Source organism: Muscardinus avellanarius, assembly GCF_963383645.1.
Source record: "Muscardinus avellanarius genome assembly, chromosome: 18".
Lineage (NCBI taxonomy): Eukaryota > Metazoa > Chordata > Mammalia > Rodentia > Gliridae > Muscardinus > Muscardinus avellanarius.
In genome coordinates, this window is record NC_137804.1 from 8,541,072 (window position 1) to 8,563,743 (window position 22,672).

The 22,672-nt window shown below is 52.8% G+C and overlaps 1 protein-coding gene across 2 annotated transcripts; it reads left to right on the plus strand.

Annotated features, from left to right (window-relative positions):
* Positions 1-572: 572 nt before the first annotated feature.
* DHX30 (DExH-box helicase 30) lies at positions 573-21,692 on the plus strand (the record flags this gene model as incomplete). Of its 2 annotated transcripts, XM_080715889.1 has the most annotated exons (20): positions 573-600; positions 2,351-2,446; positions 9,919-10,049; positions 11,005-11,115; positions 14,275-14,576; positions 14,932-15,052; positions 15,580-15,729; positions 17,484-17,636; positions 17,814-18,650; positions 18,904-18,979; positions 19,054-19,158; positions 19,411-19,586; positions 19,749-19,955; positions 20,042-20,123; positions 20,198-20,391; positions 20,512-20,671; positions 20,746-20,903; positions 21,012-21,115; positions 21,198-21,337; positions 21,439-21,692. In XM_080715889.1, the coding sequence occupies 20 exons, from the start codon at positions 573-575 to the stop codon at positions 21,690-21,692; spliced, it is 3,585 nt and encodes a 1,194-aa protein (XP_080572015.1). The 2 variants fall into 2 exon arrangements, with proteins under 2 accessions (XP_080572015.1, XP_080572014.1); XM_080715888.1 differs by lacking the exons at positions 573-600; positions 2,351-2,446 and adding an exon at positions 8,363-8,561.
* Positions 21,693-22,672: the final 980 nt, after the last annotated feature.

Sequence of the window (22,672 nt, forward strand, 5' to 3'; positions counted from 1 at the left end):
TTGAGCCGGGCGTGGTGGCGTACGCTTGTAATCCCCAGGCTTGGAAGGCTGAGACAGGAGGATCCCATGGGTTCAAAGCCAGCCTCAGCTACTCAGTGAGGCTTCCAGCAACTTAGTGAGATCCTGTTTCCAAATAAAATAAAATTAAAAAAAGGTCTGGGAGTGTAGCCCGGAGGTAGAAAGCCTCTGGGTTCCACCCCCAGTACCACCAAAAAAAAAAAAAAAAATTACTTGAGAGACTGAACTGAATGTTATTTATTTTTGTGGTACTGGGGGTGGAACCCAGGGGCTTTTCTACCTCTGGACTATACTATAGTCCCAGACCTATTTTATACATTATTTGGATATAATATATAATATATATATATATATATATATATATATATATATATATATAATATATATGTTTTGGAAACAGGGTCTCCTAAGGTAGTGAGGCTGGCTTCGAACCTGCGCGATACTCCTGTCTCTGCCTCCCAAGTATGGGGATTACAAGCGTGCACCACCACGCCCGGCTAACCACTGTCTTTTGATCCTCCTCTCAGGATTCCAGCTTTCCCTCCTGGCCAGAAATGTTCAGCCTGGACTCATTCAGAAAAGGTAAGAATGTAACTGTGCTTGTGATCCCAAGGCCCTCCTTCCTGTGACCAGTGCTGTGAACACCCCCCCCACACACACCCCGGCAGTGTGAAGCTTCCGGCCTTCTTGGGGTGATTCTCCAAAGTGCTTTCCCAGCCTTCCTTTGCATGGTCTCATAACCCTAACCCTTGCCTTGGCCTCTGCGTATTTGCAGAGTCCCAGGCGTGCCTTCTTCTGGATACTCACTGCTCATGGAGATCCTGCCTATGTTTAGACTCTTCTTTACGCCATCTCCTCCATATCCTTTTCCGTTTGTGATCTTTGTCCAGCTTTCCCAGCTTATATTCATGCTTTCTTGTGATTAGTTCCTTCCGTCTTAATCTCTGCACCACTAGATTGTAAGCCCTGCAGCCAGGGCTTTCTCAGCTCTTTTATCACTCAGTGCACACACAGCATTTTGTATATGTTAAGTCTCAGTAAAAAACTGGTGGTAGTGGATTAAGTTATTGTTATATTAGTGGTCATGCTGGCAAGTCTTGAAATTTGAGTTCTCCCGCAGATGAGGTTAGGGCTTGCCTAAACCATATAGAACTCTAGGACGGAGTTCAAGATCTGCTTACAGGAAGCGGCATGGCAGCTGAGAGCTTCAGGAGCCAGATCCCCAGGGCTCTGTGTGTCTTTCAGAGGAATGCGGCTTTGCTCCTTCCAGGGCTGGCTGTGGGACCTGCTCACTGGGCCAGAAGAAGAGCTGGATGTATCAGGGCAGATCAGTCTCCTCCTGCCTCTTTGATTTTCTCCAGTCACCTATCTGTTTTCACAGTACTAGGAAAAGTTGATTTCTGTCATTCTGTTCTTTTTTTTTTTTTTTCCTAAGAAGGAAAAAAGTGAATTTAAGATTATGGTAGACAACACATTTTTTTGAGCTGAAAATTAAGTATCATGTAGTTACTTGTAAAAACTGTGTGACATAAGTTCTCTTGAGTATCTCTGCTTGGGCCACCGCCCTTGATCAGTTTTCTTGGTCTTTGTTTTGGCAGTGCTGGGAATTGAACCCAGAGCCTCTAGCATGATAGGCAGGTGCTCTACCACTGAGCTATACCTTATGCCTCCTCTCCAACATCATGACGCAAGTATCTGACCTCTCAGCTGTAATGCCATCAGATTCAGGACACAAAGAGCAAAGTGGTATCAACATACAATGTTGAAAAACAGTAGATTTTGCTGAGTTGCTGAACCTGTGATCCTCCTGCCTCAGCCTCCCAAGCACACTGGGATTACAGGCATGTGCCACCATGCCCAGCTCATGCTCACAATTTAAGACTAGAAAACATACAGGACATGGGTCAAGTTCATGAAGGGTAGTGAGGGAAAGAAAGACCTGGAGGATTTTGTGTGTGTGTGGTACTGGGATGGAACCCAGGGGATTTCTACCTCCAGCTCCACTCCCAGACCTATTTTATACTTTATCTGGAAACAGGGTCTCACTGAGTTGCTGAGAGCCTCACTAAGTTGCTGAGGCTGGAACCTGTGCGATCCTCCTGTCTCAGCCTCCCAAGTGCAAGGATTACAAGCCTGTGCCTCCATGCCCGGCTTATCTTGAGGGCTTTTTAGAAGCCAAGAAAAGTTACTGTATCATTCTAAGACAGTCAGGACCTGGGGCTGGCTCCCAGTGCTGCCCAGGAGCCCAGCCCCCCGCACACCACCACTGGATGCGTGTCTGAGCTGGGAGGGGTGAGAGCCTGTCGCCCTGATGCCTCCTCTCTTCCTCCAGACCGGGCCCAGCACAGGCAGCGTCAGTGCAGACTCCCCCCACCCCGCCTCCCTCCCATGTGTGTCAACCCTGCCCCTGGAGGAACCATCTCTCGAGGTAAGGGAGGAGCCTTGGCTCCACCTGCTGCTGGGCCAGGGTCTGTGGGGAGGTGGGTGGCAGGAGGAGTCCTGGTGTCAGGCACAGGGGGCTTTTTGCAAGTGACTAAGGAAGGGTGGGCTTGGCAGAGTGGATGAATCCTGAGGAAGAGAGCACTTGTAGAACTGGAGGTTTTCACAGTCTTTGGTCATGTCGCATGGACCCTCTAGCCTCCTCCTTGTGTGGCCTTGAGGAAAGACTGGGCTTGGTCTGGTCCAGCATGGAGAGTCTTCTAGGCTGCTAGGGAGTTCTTGTGGTTCAGAGAGCAGGTGTTTGTAGGAGGGCCAGAACAGAGAACCCTGCCTGGGGCTACTGCTCTCCATTTTGGAGGCTTTGAGAAATGCCCATCAAGTTACTTTCCAGTCTTCCACCACCCCTCAAAGCACTTTACTGACATTAAGTTGTGCCTCTCAGTCCTTTGGCAAGGCAGGCTGTTCTGATAGTGGAGAACGTGAGCAGCACGGCACAGGGGACAGCTCACCCTGAGCCCCTATACCAGGAACGCCTGTCTGTGGTGTGCAGAGGCATGTCCTCTCTCCCTTCAGACGAGAGCTTTCTAGTTCAGCCAGTGTCAGTGTCCTTTTTTCCCAACAGCTGCTTTCTCTGCCCATAAGCTGCCTGTGCACTATTTCAGGTACAGAGACTCTGCCTCATCTGGAGACGACCTGTCCACACTAGGCTCTGTCTGTAAAGTGCTTTGAAGGTGACGAGCTCAGGAAGTTGTGAGGAGCTCATGCACCTCCGTTTCTGTGCACATGCCCTCAGGTTTCCAGGAGTTTGAGCGTGCACTGCTCTGCCACAGTGCCCTGGCCATAACAGCAGCGGGGGACGAGCCCTTCAAGTCCCCTGACCACTTGACTAAGTTTTAAAGAAATGCCACCCCTACCATTGCCAAAACAAGAGTTGATCGCCCTTTTTCTCTCTTTCTTAAAATGCCCTGTAACTCGACAAGGCTGAGCGTTGCCCTTCCCACCATGGCAGGTGAGTGGCCGAGTGGCAGCTGTGCTTCACCAGGCTTGAGAAGGTGGCCGGTCGGGCCGGCCAGGCAGCCAGTGAGCCGGGCCTCCTTGAGTGGGTACTGAGGAGAATGGCCTGGTTGTGGGGTGGGCAGCAGCCCTGGGTGGCCCCTAGGTAAGGGGTGCGCTCCTCCCGAGAGGAGCACTGATTTCTGAACCCCATTGCACCCTCTCGGCCATGCCTGCAGAGGCACCCATGTGTGTGCTTCCTGGACCTCTCTTTTCTCAGCTAGAAGCAACAGACGTCTTAGCCTGCATATGAGCATTAGCCCTTTTTGTCTTGCTTTCTGTTTCTCTTTTTTCTTTTCTTTTTTTTTTTTTTTTTTTTTTTTTTTTGTGGTACTAGGAATTGAACCCCAGGGACTCTACCACTGAGCTATACCCATTTTTATTTTACTTTGAGACAGTGTCACTAGGTTGATCAGGCTGGCATTGAACTTGGGACCTCCTTCCTGCCTCTGCCTCCTGAGTCACAGGGAATACAGGCATGTGCCACTGTGGCTGGCACTACCATACGTCTGGTCCCCAGAGGCTGCACTGATTCTGCCCTTGAGGAGGTGTGTGCAGAAACATATTCTAACAGATGAGAAAAACTGAAATTGGTGGCTCTTGTATTGAGCATGGTGTCATTATAGTCAGACTTGGAATTCAAAACAATGATCACTTTCTTTCTCCATCTACCTACTCCCTTGCCCCCACCCAGGCAACTGCCAACCACTTATCAAGGCTCCCTTCCAAGGTCAAGGGAGCATAGTCAAGACGCTCACCTCTGAGTGTCCCCCATGAATCTTCCCATCCACCTCAAGCTGAGACTTGGAGTAGTGGGAAGCACCATGGGATAACACTTTCTCCTACAGTTCTGGGAGCCACCGAATTGCTCTTTTCTGTCAATTCCCTCAGAGAATGCAAGTCTCCTCTGTGTGTATGTGTGTGTTACTGGGAATTGAACCAAGGACATTCTACTTTTTAGCTACACCCTCAGCCTTATTTATTTATTTATTTATTTATTTATTTATTTATTTATTTTTGCAGTACTGCGGATGAAACCCAGGGACATTCTACCTCTGACCTACACCCCCAGCCTTAAATTTTATTTATTTTTTTATTTTTTACTTTTTTGGTAGTACTGGGGGTGGAACCCAGAGGCTTTCTACCTCTGGGCTATGCTCCCAGACCAATTTTATATTTTATTTGGAAACAGGGTCTCACTAAATTGCTGAGAGCCTCACTCAGTAGCTGAAGCTGGCTTCGAACCTGTGTGATCCTCCTGTCTCAGCCTCCCAAGCGCAGGGATTACAAGCGTGCACCACTATGCCCGGCTTTTATTCTTTATTTTGAAACAGGATGTCACTGAGTTGCAAAGGGCCTCACTAAGTAGCTGAGGCTATCCGCGAACCAGGATCCTCTTGTCTCAGCCTCCCAAATGCTGGGATTTTAAGTGTGTGCCACCATGCCTGGCTCTTATTTTATTTTTTATTTCAAAGCAGGGTCTCACTAAGCTGTGGAGGGTCTTGCTAATTTGCTGAGGCTGGCTGCGAACCTGCGATCCTTCGGTCTCAGCCACCCACGAATGGGATCACAGGCGAGTCTTTTTTTTGTGTGTGTGTGTGGGGGGGTGTGGGTCTGGAGATGGAGCCCAGAGGCATTCGACCGCCGAGCTACACTCCCTGCCCAATTTTTTATTCTTTATTTTGAAACAGGGTCTTACTGAGTAGCTAAGGTTATCTGCGAACCGTGATCCTCCAGTCTCGGCCTCTGGAATGCTGGGATTACAAGCGCGCGCCGCCAGCTGCGAGTCTCCTTTTTGATAGGGTGGTTTATCCAAAGGAACACGTGTGTGGCTTTGCGTGTGGGGAAGGCAGAGTGCCGGCACGGACGGCCTGGTGGTGGCCAGGGTGCCTCCCTGGCTGTTGCAGCTCTCCTTGTCCTCACTGGTCATGTCGGCCATTTCTTCTTATTTTTAGCCATCTGCAAATATTTAACTACCGCTGAGTGAATTGCCACATGTGGGCTGAGACCCCTGCTTTCTTTAGGTATTAGTCGTCTTCCCACTTTCCCTCCAGAAGTTCTCTGGCCTACTGTAAGGCTTGAACTAGCTTGGGCTTCCTTCTATTGCCTTTTTGCAGGCCTTCAAAGTCTGTATTCCTGAAACATTCACTTCTGTACTCAGCAGGTCTTTTCCATCTCGCCCCCTGCTAGATGTGGCTGTTTAGCACACAGAGGACCGAATATGCCTTATCCAGAAGTGGGCCAGTGAGCTCCTTCTGTGTGTACCACACCCTTCCTTCTTCAGAGGCAAAGGAGACAACTCTGTCTCCCCCAAGAACTGGGAGGAGGAGGCTTAATGGTGGAAAGGAAGAGTGGCACAGCTCAGGATTTCATCAAAGTCCTCTAGAACAGGAGACAGCCGACTTCTCTGTAAGGGTTGTACAGTAAATATTTTAGAGTTTGCAGGTCATATGCTTTTTGTTGCATTTCTGCCATATGGCACAAAAGCTGTCATAGGTAATACGTAAACAAATGAGGAGCCTGGTGTGGCGCACGCTTGTAATCCCAGTACTTGGGAGGCTGAGACAGGAGGATCGCACAGGTTCAAAGCTAGCCTCTACTACTTAGTGAGGCTCTCAGCAACTTAGTGACACCTTGTTTCCAAATAAAATATAAAAAATAGGTCTGGGAGTATAGCCTGGAAGTAGAAAGCCTCTGTGTTCCATGCCCAGTACCACCAAAACAAAAACAAATGAGGGTAGCTATGTTCTAATAAAATATAAAACTTTCTTTTTTTTTTTTTTTTTTTGCAGTATTGATATGAAACTCAGGGACATTCTAACTCCGAGTGACAGACACTCCCAACCATATATATTTTTTTTAATCCTTTATTTTGAAACAGGGTCTCACTGAGTTGCAGAGGCCTAAGTAGCTGAGGCTGTCCTTGAACCTTGATCCTCCTGTCTCAGCCTCTCAAATGCTGGGATTACAAGGAGCATGTGTCACCATGCCCGGCTTTCTTTCTTTTTTTTCCCCTGACTCTACTACTCATCTAGGCAGAATCCGTGCTGGCCCCTGTCTGCCTTCTCCCCAGCAATTCAAATGGTCTCCCTTTTCTTTTTTTTTTTTTTTTTTTTTGTGTGTGTGTGTAACTGGGGATGGAAACCAGAGACATTTTACCTCTGAGCAACACCCCCAGCCCTATTTTTTAAAATTATTTTGAAACAGTGTCTCACTGATTTGCAAAGGGCCTCACTAAGTCTTATCCTCCACAATGCTGGGATTACAAGTATGCCCACCAGGCCCTGCTCACCCAATATAACTTTATAACTACAGACAGTGGGCTGGGTATAGTCTGCTGGTGGTTGTTTGCCAACCTCTGTTCTAGCCCAGTAGGGAGAAGAGCACAGAAGCAGATCTTCAAAGAGCTATTCCAAAGAGTTGTCCTTGTTTTACAAAAGGGAATGAGGTTTGTAGAGGTGAAATATTTGCTTAAAGTTACTCTAGCTACTCAGCTGTGGTGGTATATGCCTATAATCCCAGTACTTGGGAGGCCAAGACAGGAGTATCACAGGAGGCTCTCAGCAACTTAGTGAGACCATGTTTCCAAATAAAAAATAAAATAGGGCTGAGATATAGCCCAGAGGTAGAAGGCCCCTGAGTTCCATCCCCAGTGAGACACACACCCACACACATAGACACACAGATAAAGTAAAACAGGAGCAGGGACCAACAAGTGCCATAAGGGCCAGCCAGTGCCGGGCGTGTGGCACACACTTAAAATCCCAGCACTCCGCCTCTGAGCTACGCCCCTAGCCCTATTTTTTGTTTTTTATTTTGAAACGGAGTCTCACTGAGTTGCAAAGGGCCTCACTAAGTAGCTGAGGCTGTCCGTGAACCCAGATCCTCCTGTCTCAGCCTCCCACATGCTGGGATTACAAGCATGCACCACCACGCCCGGGTCTTTTCATTTTATTTTGAGATAGGGACTCACTAAATTACCCAGGCTGCCCTCAAATATGGGGTCCCTCTGCCTCAGTCTCCTGAGTACCTGGGATTACGGGTGTGAGCTACCACACTTACCCAGTAGTTTGTTGGTACAAGCTTTTCAGGGAATCATTGGAGTCACATACAGAGTTATGTAACCAGCAGATCCCTTCCTCCCAGTTCACCTGGAGTAGCACTGTCACCCTTGGAGCCAGGCGTTTCTCTAAGGGCCTGGTTCTATAGCTCACTATGTAGGACATGACATACAGACTCAGGTTTGTTCCCATCTGACTGACCCTCAGCCCTGCTCTTCATGGCCACAGGGACAGAAGAGGAATGAGACTGGCTAAGGTCGAGGCATAGTGGTTTGGAAATGGAATCCCATCTGGCCTCTAAAGAAGTGAGAAACAGCAGAAGTGGACTCTCACTATAGAACCAGCTAAGCTCTTGACACTGTGTTTAAAGTCGGATGTTTTTACCCTTGACTACAGCCCCCGGAATTAAATCTGGAATGCTCATGCTCATGAAGTCGTCCCTGGCCTGTCTCCAGATTCTTCACCAGGTTTGCCTGTAAGCCATGGCCGGATAGGGGTGCCCACTTTACTGGATCAGGTCGTGCTTGCAAAGTGACTTGCAAGCTTGCTTTTTGTTTGTACTGGAAATTGAATTTACCCCCCCGAACTACATCTCCAGCCCTGTTCGTATTTTATTTTGAAGCAGGGTCTTGCCAAGTTGCTGAAACTGGCCTGGAACCTGTGTCCGAGTCGGCCTGTCGGGTGCTAGGTTGCAGGCCGCGCGGTGGCTCCAGGAGCCAGTGCTGGGTCGGCGCCGGTCCGCCGGCCGGCAGGGGGCGGGCTGCACGAGCGCGGCCGAGCGCGGCGGGGCGATGGCGGCCGCCCGGAGGCTCATGGCGCTGGCGGCCGGCGTCTCCCCGCGCCTGCGGCCGCCGGAACCACACGCTGCCGGGCGGCGGGGACACGCGCGCGGCCTCGCCTCGGGCCTCGCCCGTCCGGACGGCGCGGAGGACGGCGCCAAGGAGGAGGCCGGGGCGGCGCCCGCGGAGCCCGGGGCCGGCATGGTGAACGGTGAGGCCGGGCGGGCGGCGGCGGGCGGCCCAGTGTCTGCGGCCCCTCCCCCGGCCTGGACCCCCGGGTCTGCGGCCCCCCGGACCTGGCCCCCGGGTCAGGCCCCGCGGCGGGGCCCCGGCTGCCCAACCGCCCGAGCGGCTGCCCGGCCCGACCTCCGAGCACGCCGCCCGCGCCTCGGAGCCCCGCGGCCCGGGCCGCCGGGAGCCGCTGCCGCCCCGCAGCTGCGGCCGACTAGAGTGGGGTCCGTGCCATCGGCCCCCTTGACCCGACTTAGATGCTGTTTATTAACTCTGGTTCTTAGTTGCTTTACAAGATCGCATGTAAGGAGAGAGGCAGGCAGGACCCTCCATCCTGGCCATTTGCCACAAGAGTCTGACCCGAGGAAACAGAAAACCAGGCTGCAAAGCTACGTGGAACTCAGAGAAACACTTCCACAGCGCAGTGCCGACCCGACGCTGCTGCTCTTCTGGGGCCTATGAGAAACAGGGTCCGAGGCGATTGCGCTGAGCCGGGCGCACACGTGCCTGGCTGCAGAGTTCCACCGTGGAGCTGGCTTAAGGGCCTCCCTCCCGTCTCCCTCCGGGGCTTGACTCTGGCCCTGCGTCCGCGAGAGCCATTCTAGTGCTGTGGGCTAATCCTTTTGTTGGTCCAGCTTCCAGCAGGCCTCCTCGTAGCCTCAGCAAGCCCTGTGTATGGCATAGGGTGCCTCTGGGTAGACATTTGGTTCTAGGATTGAGGCTGAGAACAGGTAGAAGATGTGCGGTAGCTCTCACTTCATGGTAGCTGGTGAGGCCTCATTCCCCTTGAGGAGGAAGGAGGAGGAGGAAGTGCTCTGGCCCTTCTGGGGAGGGGGGCTTTAACCTGTTCTTGAACCTGGTGTGGCTTTATGGAGGTCTTTTGCAGGGTGTTGAGGTGCAGTGGTAGCTGAAGACTGTGGGTAGTTTGTGTCTTGTCCTTTCCCTGATGGGGCCAGTCTTCCTTTTTGGATGTCCTACATTAGGAGGGACCTTGATCTCCAGGTTGTGTGTGTGAAAGACTTGTTATTTTGAAGTGCCTTATTTCAGTTGCAAGATAAAAAGGGTTATTGGCCAGTCAACCAGGAACTTGGCTGGGGAAGAGAATGCTGGCTGGTTGGTACCCTTCTGCAGTCTATAGGTGATTGACACTTCTCCTTTAGGAGGTGGTCATGAGTGGGTACGGCCACACTCCCTGCAAATCCTAAAACCATTCCTTTTCCAAGGTGCTCCTGGGTGGTTTGGGGTCATGAGCCAGCATCCTCAGGATCCAGCCCAGGATTGCTTCCCACGGAGTTTTTAAGAGAAAAAGAACAACTGGATTTTTTTCCCCCCCTTAGCTTCTAGGGACCTATTAAAAGAGTTCCCACAGCCCAAAAACCTTCTCAACAGTGTGATCGGAAGAGCCCTTGGCATCTCACATGCAAAAGACAAACTAGTGTATGTACACACGAATGGACCGAAGAAAAAGGTAACTCTGCTGGTGGCATGGCCACTGTGTCTTAACATAGAAAGCTGCCTGCTCCTCCCCTCAGTTCTGTGGTCAGGGAGGCCAGAGTGGTTTTCTGAATTTCAAAGATCAGCAGAGAATCTCAGAACAAAAGCTGGGTTTGACAGAGTGATAGGAAATACACCTGCCTGGTTTAGAGGAAATGAGAACGGTAAATGAGGCAAGGTGTTCTTGTGCCTAAAATAAGCCTTTGCTCTGATCCTTAGCCGTGGTCCCGGCCCACTCCTAAGATGCAGAGGGTTGGAGGTGGTAATAGTGTGGTCAGCTCTGGGATCTTCAGAAGCATGCAGGGAAACCAGTTTGAAAAATGTTAAAGATTGGTCCCAGGATCCTCTCTGGCCAGAATATGGCACCCCGAAGAAGCCAAAGGACTTGTTGGGGAGCAAGTGGGTTGGGTTAGAGCATTAGAGCATTACCAGTGTTAACGATGGGCTGGATACAGTGGCACATGCTTGTAATCTCAGTGCTTGGGAGGCTGAGGCAGGAGGGTATCAAGTTGGCAGTCAGCTTCAGCAACTTGGGCCCTCCTTTCAAAATAAACAATGAAATAGGGCTGGCGGCATAGCTTGGAGGGAGACTGCCCCTGGTTCAGTCCCACACACAAACACACGTTAATGATGGGGTCAACCTAGAATCCAGCACATTGCTGCTGTGAGGGCCACAAGTGGGTTGATTGATCTTGTGGTACTGTTGGGGGTTCTCTTCCACTGAGCTCCGGTCCCAGCCCTTCTTATTTATTTATTTCTTGTTTTGAGGCGGGATCTGGGTAACTTGACCAGGCTGGCCTTGGACTTGTGACGCCCTGCTTAGCCTCCTGAGTGGTTGGGATTACAGGCATGCGCCCCTAGGCCACCTTGATGGCCACAGACGGGCAGTCTGTCGAGGCCGGTTGCCTGACTCTCTCTTCCTTCCTCAGAAAGTCACCCTGCACATCAAGTGGCCCAAGAGTGTGGAGGTGGAAGGCTACGGCAGCAAGAAGATCGACGCCGAGAGGCAGGCTGCGGCTGCGGCCTGCCAGCTGTTCAAGGTGCCCTCTCCAGGGAGAGCCCGAGACCTCCCGGGGGCTCCTTGCCCCTTGTCCACATCAGCGTTTTGGTTTTAGCCAATGAGGGGATAGGTTTTTTGATATTCTTCCCTCCCTTCCTCACTTATTATCCCCCTTCCTGGCTGGCTACTTTCTGTGGTTTAAAAAGTGACAGTCCCCTGTATGAGAACTCTCTATGTGGAGCACGACAGGTACATTTCCACTTTGGTTTTTGTGTTTCTTCTCCATCGTTTCATGTGGGCTTCTCCCCAGGGCCGCCAGTCTTCTCTTCACCTGCAATGGAAGCGTGTTTAGCGCCACCAGCTCTCAGGTTTGGGGCCCAGCCCTTGAGGCCTTCAGTGCTGCTGCCAGCCTCTGGCCCGCTCACTGACTTGCTTGGTGCCAGTTCGACCTTGCGCCCTCAGAGGGTTTCTAGCTCTTCCCTCGTCCCGTCGTAGGTCCCCATGCTATCCATCCCTTTTCTATGTCCGTTATCTCCCTGTGTGGCTTTTTGATTTTTACCTGTAGCTTCAAAAATACAGGGTGGTTTCTGGTGTTTTCCTGGGGCTCCATGTAGTGCAGTCAGCTTGCTGTGCTGTGGTTTAATATCTCCATGCCGTGTCATGGCCTCTAGTCACCTTTCATCATGTGGTGCCGAGCAAGGGCGACTCTAGGTGCGCGTGGAGTGACAGGGTGGGTGCGATGCCAGCCGCCTCTGCCTCCCTACAACATGGGCCTCTTTCTCTCCTCTGGTCACTCTTGCCCTCCTCTTCTCCCTGTCTCTGAATCATCCTTTCTTTTCTCTTTTTTTTTCTTTTTTTTTTTGCAGTCCTGGGGATGGACCCCAGGGGCATTTCTACCTCCGAGCTTCACCCCCAGCTCTATTTTTATTCATTACTTTGAAACAGGGTCTCGCTGAGTTGCAGAGGGCCTCACTAAGTAGAGACTCTTATTTCTTACGGGTTTAAGCAACCTCTCAGTGTTGAACATCTCAGCCTGTCTCTCTGGGGAGGCTCTGCCTCAGTGTTTCCCTTCTGTGGGTGATCTGCCCCGGGTACGTGGAGTTCTCTTTGATCACCATTGCGCACATACACACACAGGCACATACTGTTCTGCTGGCCGAGTCAAGTAGATGGAGTGATATATCTGCCACTTCATCTAGTTAGGGGAATAACTTTCTGTGTAAGAATACCTAAAACCTATTCTTAGAAAATTTTCACTTATTGAATAATAGTATTCTTTTATTCTTTTTTTTTTTTATATTCTGGTGGTAGTAGGGATGGAACCCAAGGGCATTCTACCTCCAAGCTACACCCCCAGCCCTATTTTTTATTTATTTATTTATTTATTTTTTCGGGTCTGGAACCCAGGGGCATTCTACCTCCTGCCCTATTTTTTATTCTTTCTTTCTTTCTTTTTTTTTTTTTTTTTTTTTGCAGGTCTGGGGGTGGAACCCAGGGGCATTCGACCTCCGACCTACACCCCCTGCCCTATTTTTTATTCTTTATTTTGAAATTGGGTCTCACTGAGTTGCAGAGAGCCTCACTAAGTAGCTGAGGTTGTCCGCGAATCGCGATCCTCCGGTCTCAGCCTCCCGAATGCTGGGATTACAAGCGTGCGCCACCACGCCCGGCTTTTTATTCTTTATTTTGAAATAGGGTCTAAGTTGCGGAGGGCCTCACAAAGTAGCTGAGGCTGTCCGTGAACTGCGATCCTCAGGTCTCAGCCTCCAGAATGCTGGGATGACAAGCGTGTGCCACCATGCCCATTCCTTTCTTTTTTTTTATTGTTTTATTTTTGTTTTCATTTGGTACTGGGGGTGGAAGCCAGGAGCATTCTACTCTAGAGGTACACCCCCAGCCAAATTTTATTCTTTTTATTATTATTTATGATAATACTGGAGATTGAACCCAGGGGCATTTTACCTCTGAGTTATATCCCTATCCTTTTTTTTTTTTTTTTTTTTTTTTTGTGGTACTGGGGATGGAACCCAGGGACATTCTACCTCCGAGCTACATCCCAAGTTCTGTTTTTATTCTTTATTTTGAATCCGGGTCTCACTGAGTTGCAAAGGCCTTCACTAAGTAGCTGAGGCTGTTCTTGAACCACAATCCCCCTGTCTCAGCCTCCCAAATGCTGGGATTACAAGCGTGTGCCACCACACACAGCCTCCTACTTTTTTTTTTTTCCTCTAGTTTGAAACAGAGCCTCACTAAGTAGCTGAGGCTGGTCACGAGGCTACGATCCTCTTGTCTCAGCCTCCCAAGTAATGGGATTACAAATGTGCACCACCACGCCTAGCTTATTCTTTTTATTTTGAACTGGTCTAAGTTGCTGAGGCTGGCTGTGAATTGGCAGTCCTCCTGTCTCAGTCTCCCAAATACTGGGATTATAAGTGTGTGCCACCAGGCCAACTTATTTTTCATTTTGAAACAGGATCTCACTAACTTGCTGAGGGCCTTACTAAGTTGCTGAGCCTGACCTTGAACCTGTGCTCTTCCTTTCTCAGTCTCCCAAGATCGGAGGTTGTAGGTGTGTGTCACTGCACCCAGGTCAGCTCATGTTATCCAGTGGAGTGGGTTCCCAACATAGGTCTGTTTCAGAAGTCACATCTGTTGCTTGACATGTCCTGCTTGTTTCCTAATTTCTCTCACTTTGTTTTGGTGGTACTGGAACCACACACACACACACACACACACACACACACACACACACACACATACATACATACATTTTTTTTTTTTTTTTTTGGAAACAAGGTCTCTTAAGCCAGTTGAGGCTGGCATCGAACCTGTGTGATCCTCCTGTCTCAGCCTCCCAAGCCCAGGGATTTCAAGCGTGCGCCACCACGCCCGGCTTGTTTCCTAATTTCTCTACCCCTGATGCTTTTTTAGATCACTGTGTGAGTGTCTTCTTCCCTGCCACCCCAGTGGGGGTTTTGGTCTGCTTTGCTTGGTATTTTGGTCTAATGGATACAGGAATTTATCTTAACCTTTCCATCTGTCAAAGCCAAGCATTTTTTGAGTGTGACTTCTAAGTGTTTCTGGATGTGGAGCGGAAACGGGCAGACCAGTGGAGAGGATGGCTTCACAGTACAGGGACTTGTGTACAAAGCGGATGTGATCCAGGCAGACTGATCTCACACTGCCTTTTCCCTCCCAGGGATGGGGTCTGCTGGGTCCCCGGAACGAGCTGTTTGACGCAGCCAAGTACCGAGTGCTTGCTGATCGTTTTGGCTCTCCGGCTGATAGCTGGTGGCGCCCAGAACCTACCATGACCCCCACTTCCTGGAGGCAGCTGAATCCTGACAGCATTCGGCCCGGTGGGCCTGGGGGCCTGTCCCGCTCCTTGGGCCGCGAGGAAGAGGAGGAGGAAGAGGAGGAGCTAGAGGAGGGGACCATTGATGTTACCGAGTTCCTGTCCATGACCCAGCAGGACTCTCACACCCCTCTCAGGGACTCAAGGTATGTACTGCTGTTGCAATAGGTGTGAGCGAAGCTGGGATGGTTGGGGTCCTTTGGCCTTTTGAGATGGTAGTGCCCTGTACCCTCTGTCGTGCCATATCCTGGTGAGTCTGCCCACAGGCAGGGAGTCCCCCTGTGGCACTGTGGCCTTGTGTTGGAGGGCTTCCTCAGAGCCACTGCGTGGACTGTGTGAGGAGCCTCCCCCTCAGGTTCCAGAGCCCTCCTTTCATCCCTTCCTGCTTCTTGGCTGCTTTCCGCTGCAGCCAGTATTCCAGTGCCTGGCACCTCGGAGTCCAGGGGTAGGTTGGCCCAGGAAGAGGGCAAAGGTTTTCATCTCAATTCTCGGTCCTGCTAGGGGGGGCTCCTTTGAAATGACAGACGACGACAGTGCTATTAGGGCCTTGACCCAGTTCCCACTTCCGAAGAACCTTCTGGCAAAGGTGATCCAGATTGCAACATCCTCCTCTACAGCCAAGGTGAGCTGGGCCTCCTGGAGTGTGTGCCCAGGCAGCTGCCAGAGACCAGGGGAAAGGGCAGCCAGAGGGTACAGGAGGGCCCAGAGTCTGGAGGGGGAGCAGTGGGGACAGAAGCCACTTGGTGGAGCACAGAGAGCCTGTGGGGACTGTGACAGGAGGCCTCATGTGTTCTCGTGGGTTTTGTTGCTTGCTGCCTTGCCCGGGGATGTGGTCCAAGGTTCTTCCATGCAGGCGCAAGGCCTGGCTGAGCACACAGCTGCCTGGAGTGCCGGGTGCTCAGTGTGCTAGGTCTTCCACCTGGCGTTCCTAGGTCCTGTCTTCTGCTATGGGAGTTGAGGTGCCACAGGAGAAGCAGGCCTGGGACGAGTGCACCCTGTAGGGCCTGCCTTTGGCTCTGCAGTGGGACCACTCATGGCACCTACTGAGGTTGAGGCTAATTCCATATCTGGGCTCCTCCCCTCTGAGCATGGCACAGATCTCCTTCCATCCTGGCCTCTGTGTAACCACTTTTCTTACCTTCCCCGTAGAACCTCATGCAGTTCCATACTGTGGGGACCAAGACCAAGCTGTCTACACTCACTCTGCTCTGGCCCTGTCCTATGACCTTTGTGGCCAAGGGACGCCGTAAAGCAGAGGCTGAGAACAAGGCAGCAGCCTTGGCCTGCAAGAAGCTGAAGGTGAGTCTGGGCACCTGCCTGCTTGATGCCTGCATTGACTTGGGCCTGTGCCTGTGGCACCGGGTCCACTTTCCTATGAATTGATTCGCATCACGATAAGCCTTTGGCCTGTTCACAAAAACTACCAGTGCCCCAGCTCTGTAGGCGCTGAGCCACCATGGCCACCACGTCCTCGAGAGCCCCCAGAGGTCCTCTGCCTGCTGAGGCTGGAGAGGCCTCGTCATTCTGAATGGCTGGGGAAGAGGGAGGCAGTGGGTTTTTTGCGGCCTAATGAGGATTGAGATGATGTTGAAGGCAATGTAGCCTGGAGCTGTCGGGCCCTTGTAGCCATGCAGGGCAGCAGGCTGGCATTTTGCCTGCCTGGGAAGCCAGTGGTCGCCCAGGACAGCAGAGGTGGGCTCTGCTGCTCTGTTCAGTGCTGAGTTTGCCTCTGGCTGATGGTGATGGGGAAAGAAAACCTGTGGAGCCCAGAGGGAGGGGACCAGCAGTGGGTATGCTGTTTGCTCAAGAGAGGGGCATGAGGGCTGACAGGCAAGGGTGGGGGAATCATTCTTGATCAGCATTGGGGAGGGCTGTTGGGGAGCGGAAGGCTGTGCCAGAGGCAGTGTGGACATGAGAGGCTGATGGCCACTTGTCCAGGCTACCAGATGGACCCCATGTGGTCCTGGGAGAGGGGTGCTCTGTCCTCTAGCAAGGGGTTGTGTGCAACTGCCTGACCCTTTCTGAGTTTTTTTGGGGGGTATGGTGTGGTGCTAGGGAAACAGGGTCTCACTAAGTTGCAGAATGCCTCACTAAGTAGCTGAGACTGGCTGTGAACCTGCGATCCTGTCTCAGCTTCCCAAGTGCTGGGATTATAAGCATGTACCACCATGCCCAGCTTGAATTATTTTTTTTATTTTTTTGTGGTACTAGGACTGGAACCCAGAGGCATTCTTAGTGTTACACCCTCAGCCTGATTTTATTTTGTTGTTTATTAGTAGTAGTAGTAGTAGGAGGAGGAGGAGGAGTATTAGTATTATTAGTATTATTGGTGGTGGTACTGGGGTTCCTGGAAGCCCTTCAACTTCCGGGGTACACTCCCAGACCTACTTTTTTTTTTTTTTTTTTTTTTTTTTTTTGCAGGTCTGGGGATGAAACCCAGGGGCATTTGACCTCCGAGCTACACCCCCTGCCCTATTTTTTATTCTTTTTATTTTGAAACCGGGTCTCACTGAGTTGCAAAGGCCCTCACTAAGTAGCTGAAGCTGTCCGCGAACCGCGATCCTCCAGTCTCAGCCTCCCAAATGCTGGGATTACAAGAGTGCGTCACCACGCCTGGCATCGTGATTTTATTTTTTATTTAGAAACTGTCTCACTAGGTTGACGAGAATCTCACTATTTGCTGAGGCTGTCCTTGAACCTTCCATCCTCCTGTCTCAGCCTCCCAAATATTGGGATTACAGGCTTATGCCACTACACCCAGCACCTAGCCCTGAATTTTTTTTTTTTTTTTTTTTTTTTTGGTGGCACTGGAGATTGAACCCAGGGGCATTCTCTTTCGAGATTGTAACTGGGATTACAAGTGTGTACCACCACGCCTGGTTCCCTGAATTAATTTGTGAAGATTGATGTTTTCTTCATTAATGATTTCTCTCTTTTACCATGTCATCTGGAAACCAAAATCTCTCAGAGGCTGGTTTGCACAGTGTGTCCACTGGAGGTCTGAGCCTGTGGAGTCCACAGTCCAGACTGAGCCATCCGTGTCACTTCCACAGAGCCTGGGGCTGGTGGACAGGAACAACGAGCCACTCACCCACGCCATGTATAACCTGGCCTCCTTGCGAGAGTTGGGTGAGACCCAGCGCCGGCCGTGTACCATCCAGGTGCCTGAGCCCATCCTCCGCAAGATAGAGACCTTCCTGAATCATGTAAGATGCTCCTGGTGCCCCACCCAGCAAGCAGTGGTAACACCCTCTTCTCCGCACTGACAGTGGCGGCTGGGAGCCCCTTGCGCTGGCATCAGGCCCTGACATGGCGTGGCTGGCTCTGCGCGCAGGATGAAGGCGGCATGTCTCTTTCACTGCTTTGTTTGTCTGTTTCCTCAGTACCCCGTGGATAATGCGTGGATCTCTCCAGAGGTTCGGCTGCAGAGTGACGATGTCCTGCCCTTGGGGAAGGACTCAGGGCCTCTGAGTGACCCTATCACAGGAAAGCCCTACGTTCCCCTGACAGAGGCGGAGGAGGTGCGTCTGAGCCAGAGCCTGCTGGAGCTGTGGCGGCGGCGAGGACCGCTCTGGCAGGAGGCTCCTCAGCTGCCTGTGGACCCGCATCGGGACACCATCCTTGGCGCCATCGAGCAGCACCCAGTGGTGGTCATCTCTGGGGACACGGGTTGTGGGAAGACCACACGCATCCCCCAGTTGCTGCTGGAGCGGTATGTGACCGAGGGTCGCGGCGCCCGCTGCAACGTGATCATTACCCAGCCTCGCCGCATCTCGGCTGTGTCTGTGGCACAGCGTGTCAGCCACGAACTGGGGCCCTCCTTGCGCCGGAATGTGGGATTCCAGGTGCGCTTGGAAAGCAAGCCTCCAGCCCGGGGCGGGGCCCTGCTCTTCTGCACAGTGGGCATTCTGCTGCGCAAGCTGCAGAGCAACCCCAGCCTAGAGGGTGTGAGCCACGTCATTGTGGATGAAGTCCACGAGCGGGATGTGAACACGGACTTCCTGCTGATCCTGCTCAAGGGCCTGCAGCGGCTCAACCCGGCCCTGCGGCTGGTGCTCATGAGTGCTACGGGCGATAATGAGCGCTTCTCCCGCTACTTTGGTGGCTGCCCTGTCATCAAGGTGCCTGGCTTCATGTACCCGGTCAAGGAGCACTACCTTGAGGACATCCTGGCCAAGCTGGGCAAACACCAGTACTTGCCCCGGCACCGGCATCATGAGGTGAGGATGCCTGCCTGCCCGGGCTGCTGGCCTTTGTCTGCCTTCCCCTCCTCCCTGTCCTGAGGCTCCGTGGCCTGCAGCAAGCTGCCCTCTTCACTTCTCAGTTGCCTTGATAGAGACTGGGAGCAGTTGAGTTTGTGTGGCAGGGCGTGAGGGTTGGAGTTGACCTCAGTGGTACTTGTTGCCTGGGGTGGCCTTGTCCTGTGGATGGGTCTCCCACCCCTGCTGACTGTGCCCTCTCCTCCCCACCCAGTCTGAGGATGAATGTGCCCTCGATTTGGACCTCGTCACTGATCTGGTTCTGCACATAGATGCCCGTGGGGAGCCAGGTGGGTGCCTCAAACCCCACCCCTGTTGTCCACTTGCTGGAGCAGCTGACTCATACTTGCGGGACTGTTTACAGGTGGAATCCTGTGCTTCCTGCCTGGTTGGCAGGAGATCAAAGGAGTACAGCAGCGCCTGCAGGAGGCCCTAGGCATGCACGAGAACAAGTACCTCATCCTGCCAGGTGAGCGCTGGGTATGAGGGATGATGGGCCCAAAAACGAGTCCTCCCTTCCCTGTGAGTTGACCCAACTGGGATGGGGCCCCCACTTTCCGACCAAAGTGCATGGCTGTTCATGAACTAGGAGGGACAGATATGATTTGTCTGGGTTGGAGTTTCATCAGGGTGGGGTCAAAATCCTTGCCCTGCCCTCCGCCCAGGAGGCGGTTCTGGCAGGAGTGTGTCCATAACCGCTGTGCATCTTGCTGCCTGTCAGTGCACTCCAACATCCCCATGATGGACCAGAAGGCCATATTCCAGCAGCCTCCAGTTGGGGTGCGCAAGATTGTCTTGGCTACCAATATTGCCGAGACTTCCATTACAGTCAATGACGTTGTACACGTGGTGGACAGTGGTCTGCACAAGGAGGAGCGCTATGACCTGAAGACCAAGGTGCACCTCTGGGGATAGAGGCGGGGAGGAATGCAGCCCCAAGGCAGTCCTAGCACAGATGCCTTGGACCCTACTGTGTGGGGGTCTCAGTGTTCCTGTTGTAGAGGGAGGGAGGCTGTGGAAGGCCTGTGGTGTCTGCCTGCTCACCTGCCCTCTTCCCAGGTGTCCTGCCTGGAGACCGTGTGGGTGTCGAGAGCAAACGTGATCCAGCGCCGGGGCCGGGCAGGCCGCTGCCAGTCAGGCTTTGCCTACCACCTTTTCCCTCGGAGCCGGCTGGAGAAAATGGTTCCTTTCCAAGTGCCGGAAATCCTGCGGACACCTCTTGAGAACCTGGTGCTGCAAGCTAAGATCCACATGCCTGAAAAGACGGTGCGGCAGGGCAGGGAGGGCTGGGGAAGGCCTCTCCAGAGGGTCAGGGTATTTGGGTTCATGGGCTCCGACTTGTTCTTATTTAGGCAGTGGAGTTCCTCTCCAAGGCCGTGGACAGTCCCAACATCAAGGCAGTCGATGAAGCCGTGATCTTGCTCCAGGAGATTGGTGAGTAGGGCAGGGCCAGGCTGGGCCAGGCTGTAAGCAGCCTGTGGGTGGGACTGACAGCTGAGCTCTTGCAGGTGTACTGGACCAGCGTGAGTACCTGACCACCTTGGGGCAGCGCCTTGCCCACATCTCCACCGACCCCCGACTAGCCAAGGCCATCGTGCTGGCTGCCATCTTCCGTTGCCTACATCCACTGCTGGTGGTTGTGTCCTGCCTCACCCGGGACCCCTTCAGCAGCAGCCTGCAGAATCGGGCAGAGGTGGACAAGGTCAGACCCAGTCCCTTCACACAGTCCCCTGGCTTCCCTGTCCAAACCTCTGCCACCTGCTGACCTGAGGCAGCCTCCTTCAGCCTGTCCCCTTGACGCTAGTGGCTCCTTTCCTCCCAGGTGAAGGCAATGTTGAGCCACGACAGTGGCAGTGACCACCTGGCCTTTGTGCGGGCTGTGGCCGGCTGGGAGGAGGTGCTGCGCTGGCAGGATCGCACCTCCCGAGAGAACTACCTGGAGGAGAACCTGCTCTATGCACCCAGCCTCCGCTTCATCCACGGTCAGCCCCAGCTCCACCAGCCACCCCAGCTCTGTGGCAGGGGTCTGTGCTCACTCTGCACTTTGCCTCCCCAGGGCTCATCAAGCAGTTCTCAGAGAACATCTATGAAGCTTTCTTGGTGGGGAAGCCCTCAGATTGCACGCTGCCCTCTGCCCAGTGCAATGAGTATAGTGAAGAGGAGGAACTGGTGAAGGGTGTGCTGATGGCGGGTCTCTACCCCAACCTCATCCAGGTGCTTCCTCCAGGGGCAGGCTTGACCAGCCCCAGCCCCCTCCTTCCTATCTTCAGTCCTCCAATTCTTTTTGCTCAAGCCCTCCAATTCTTTCCTCTATCTCTGCAGGTGAGGCAGGGCAAAGTGACCCGGCAGGGGAAGTTCAAGCCCAACAGTGTCACATACAGGACCAAATCTGGCAACATCCTGCTGCACAAGTCAACCATTAACAGGTAAGGGGTGGGCAGGACTGGACAGAGCACCTGGGAGGGGCCCAAAAGGGGTTGCTTCACTTGACCACCCCATTTTACCTAGGGAGGCCACACGGCTACGGAGCCGCTGGCTGACGTACTTCATGGCTGTCAAGTCCAACGGCAGCGTCTTCGTCCGGGACTCCTCCCAGGTGCACCCCCTAGCTGTGCTGCTGCTGACCGACGGGGATGTCCACGTCCGAGGTAGCTACCCACAAGCGCTTGCCACACGGCCACGTGGGCTGCTACAGTGCCTCAGGACCTGGCCTCACATCAGTTCCCCACCGGTTCTTCCTTTCCCTCAGATGACGGGCGCAGGGCCACCATCTCCCTGAGTGACAGTGACCTGCTGCGGCTGGAGGGTGATTCGCGGACTGTGCGGCTGCTGCGGGAACTGCGGCGGGCGCTGGGCCGCATGGTGGAGCGGAGCCTGCGCAGCGAGCTGGCTGCACTTCCACCCAGCGTGCAGCAGGAACATGGGCAGCTGCTTGCGCTGCTGGCAGAGCTGCTGCGGGGACCCTGTGGCAGCTTTGATGTGCGCAAGACAGCAGACGACTGAGCCCCTCTTCCGCTGGGGCTGTGTACAGAGTGAAAATGTTTATTTAAAATAAAGTTCTATTTATCCCTTGTGAGCACTGCTATTTGCTCCTCCCTCAGGAAAGAGAAACATGCTGGGGGTCAGAGCTGCCTGTGGCCATCTCAGGGTGGAGTAGCTCTCCCACCCCAAGTGTGAGCCACTGGTGCTGTCAAGTAGCTTTAACTGCCTAACCAGCCCCACTATCAGTTTTTTATTTTTGGTGGTACTTGGGATGGAACCCAGTGACATTCTATCTCTGGGCTACACCTCCAGCCCTATTTTATTTTTTATTTGGAAAAGTATCTCACTAGATTGATGAGTCTCATTACTTGCTGAGATGGCCCTCAAAGCTGCCGAGTGTCTCAGCTCCCCAAGTGCTGGGATTGCAAGCATGCACCACTGTTAACAAGTGGATCCGTGAGGAGAGCCGGACACGGTCCCTGTTCCTACCTGCACCTTCACTGGTAGGCATGGCCACCAGAAGATAAGCAAAGGGCATGTGCATGTGTGCAGTACACTGGGCCCAAAGGGGAAACTCTGGGTGTGGAGACAAACTTGAGACATACAGAGGCATTGTAGCGCTGTGAAGTGGTGGGATACCAGGTGGCTTTATTCACTCATGAAATCAGCACAACAGTCACAACACAGATTCACTAGGAAATACAGAAATATCCCACCCTAAATGACTGAAGTAGCACAGTGGGCTTCTGGTCCCCATCAGGCCAGCACTGGCAGGCTCTCTGGCTGGTAAGGCCCTCCAAGGAACCAGGACCAGATAACCCATGACCTCCTTAGACAGCTCTCCACTTGGGCTGCCGCCTCCTCCCCAATCCTAGACCAAAGGACCAAAAAGTCCAGAGGCTGTTGATGACCTTAGCCACTGTGCGGCCCCAGGGGCTGTTGATGACCTTAGCCACTGTGCGGCCCCAGGGTTGAAGCCAGGGCAGGCAGTGGTGCTTTGG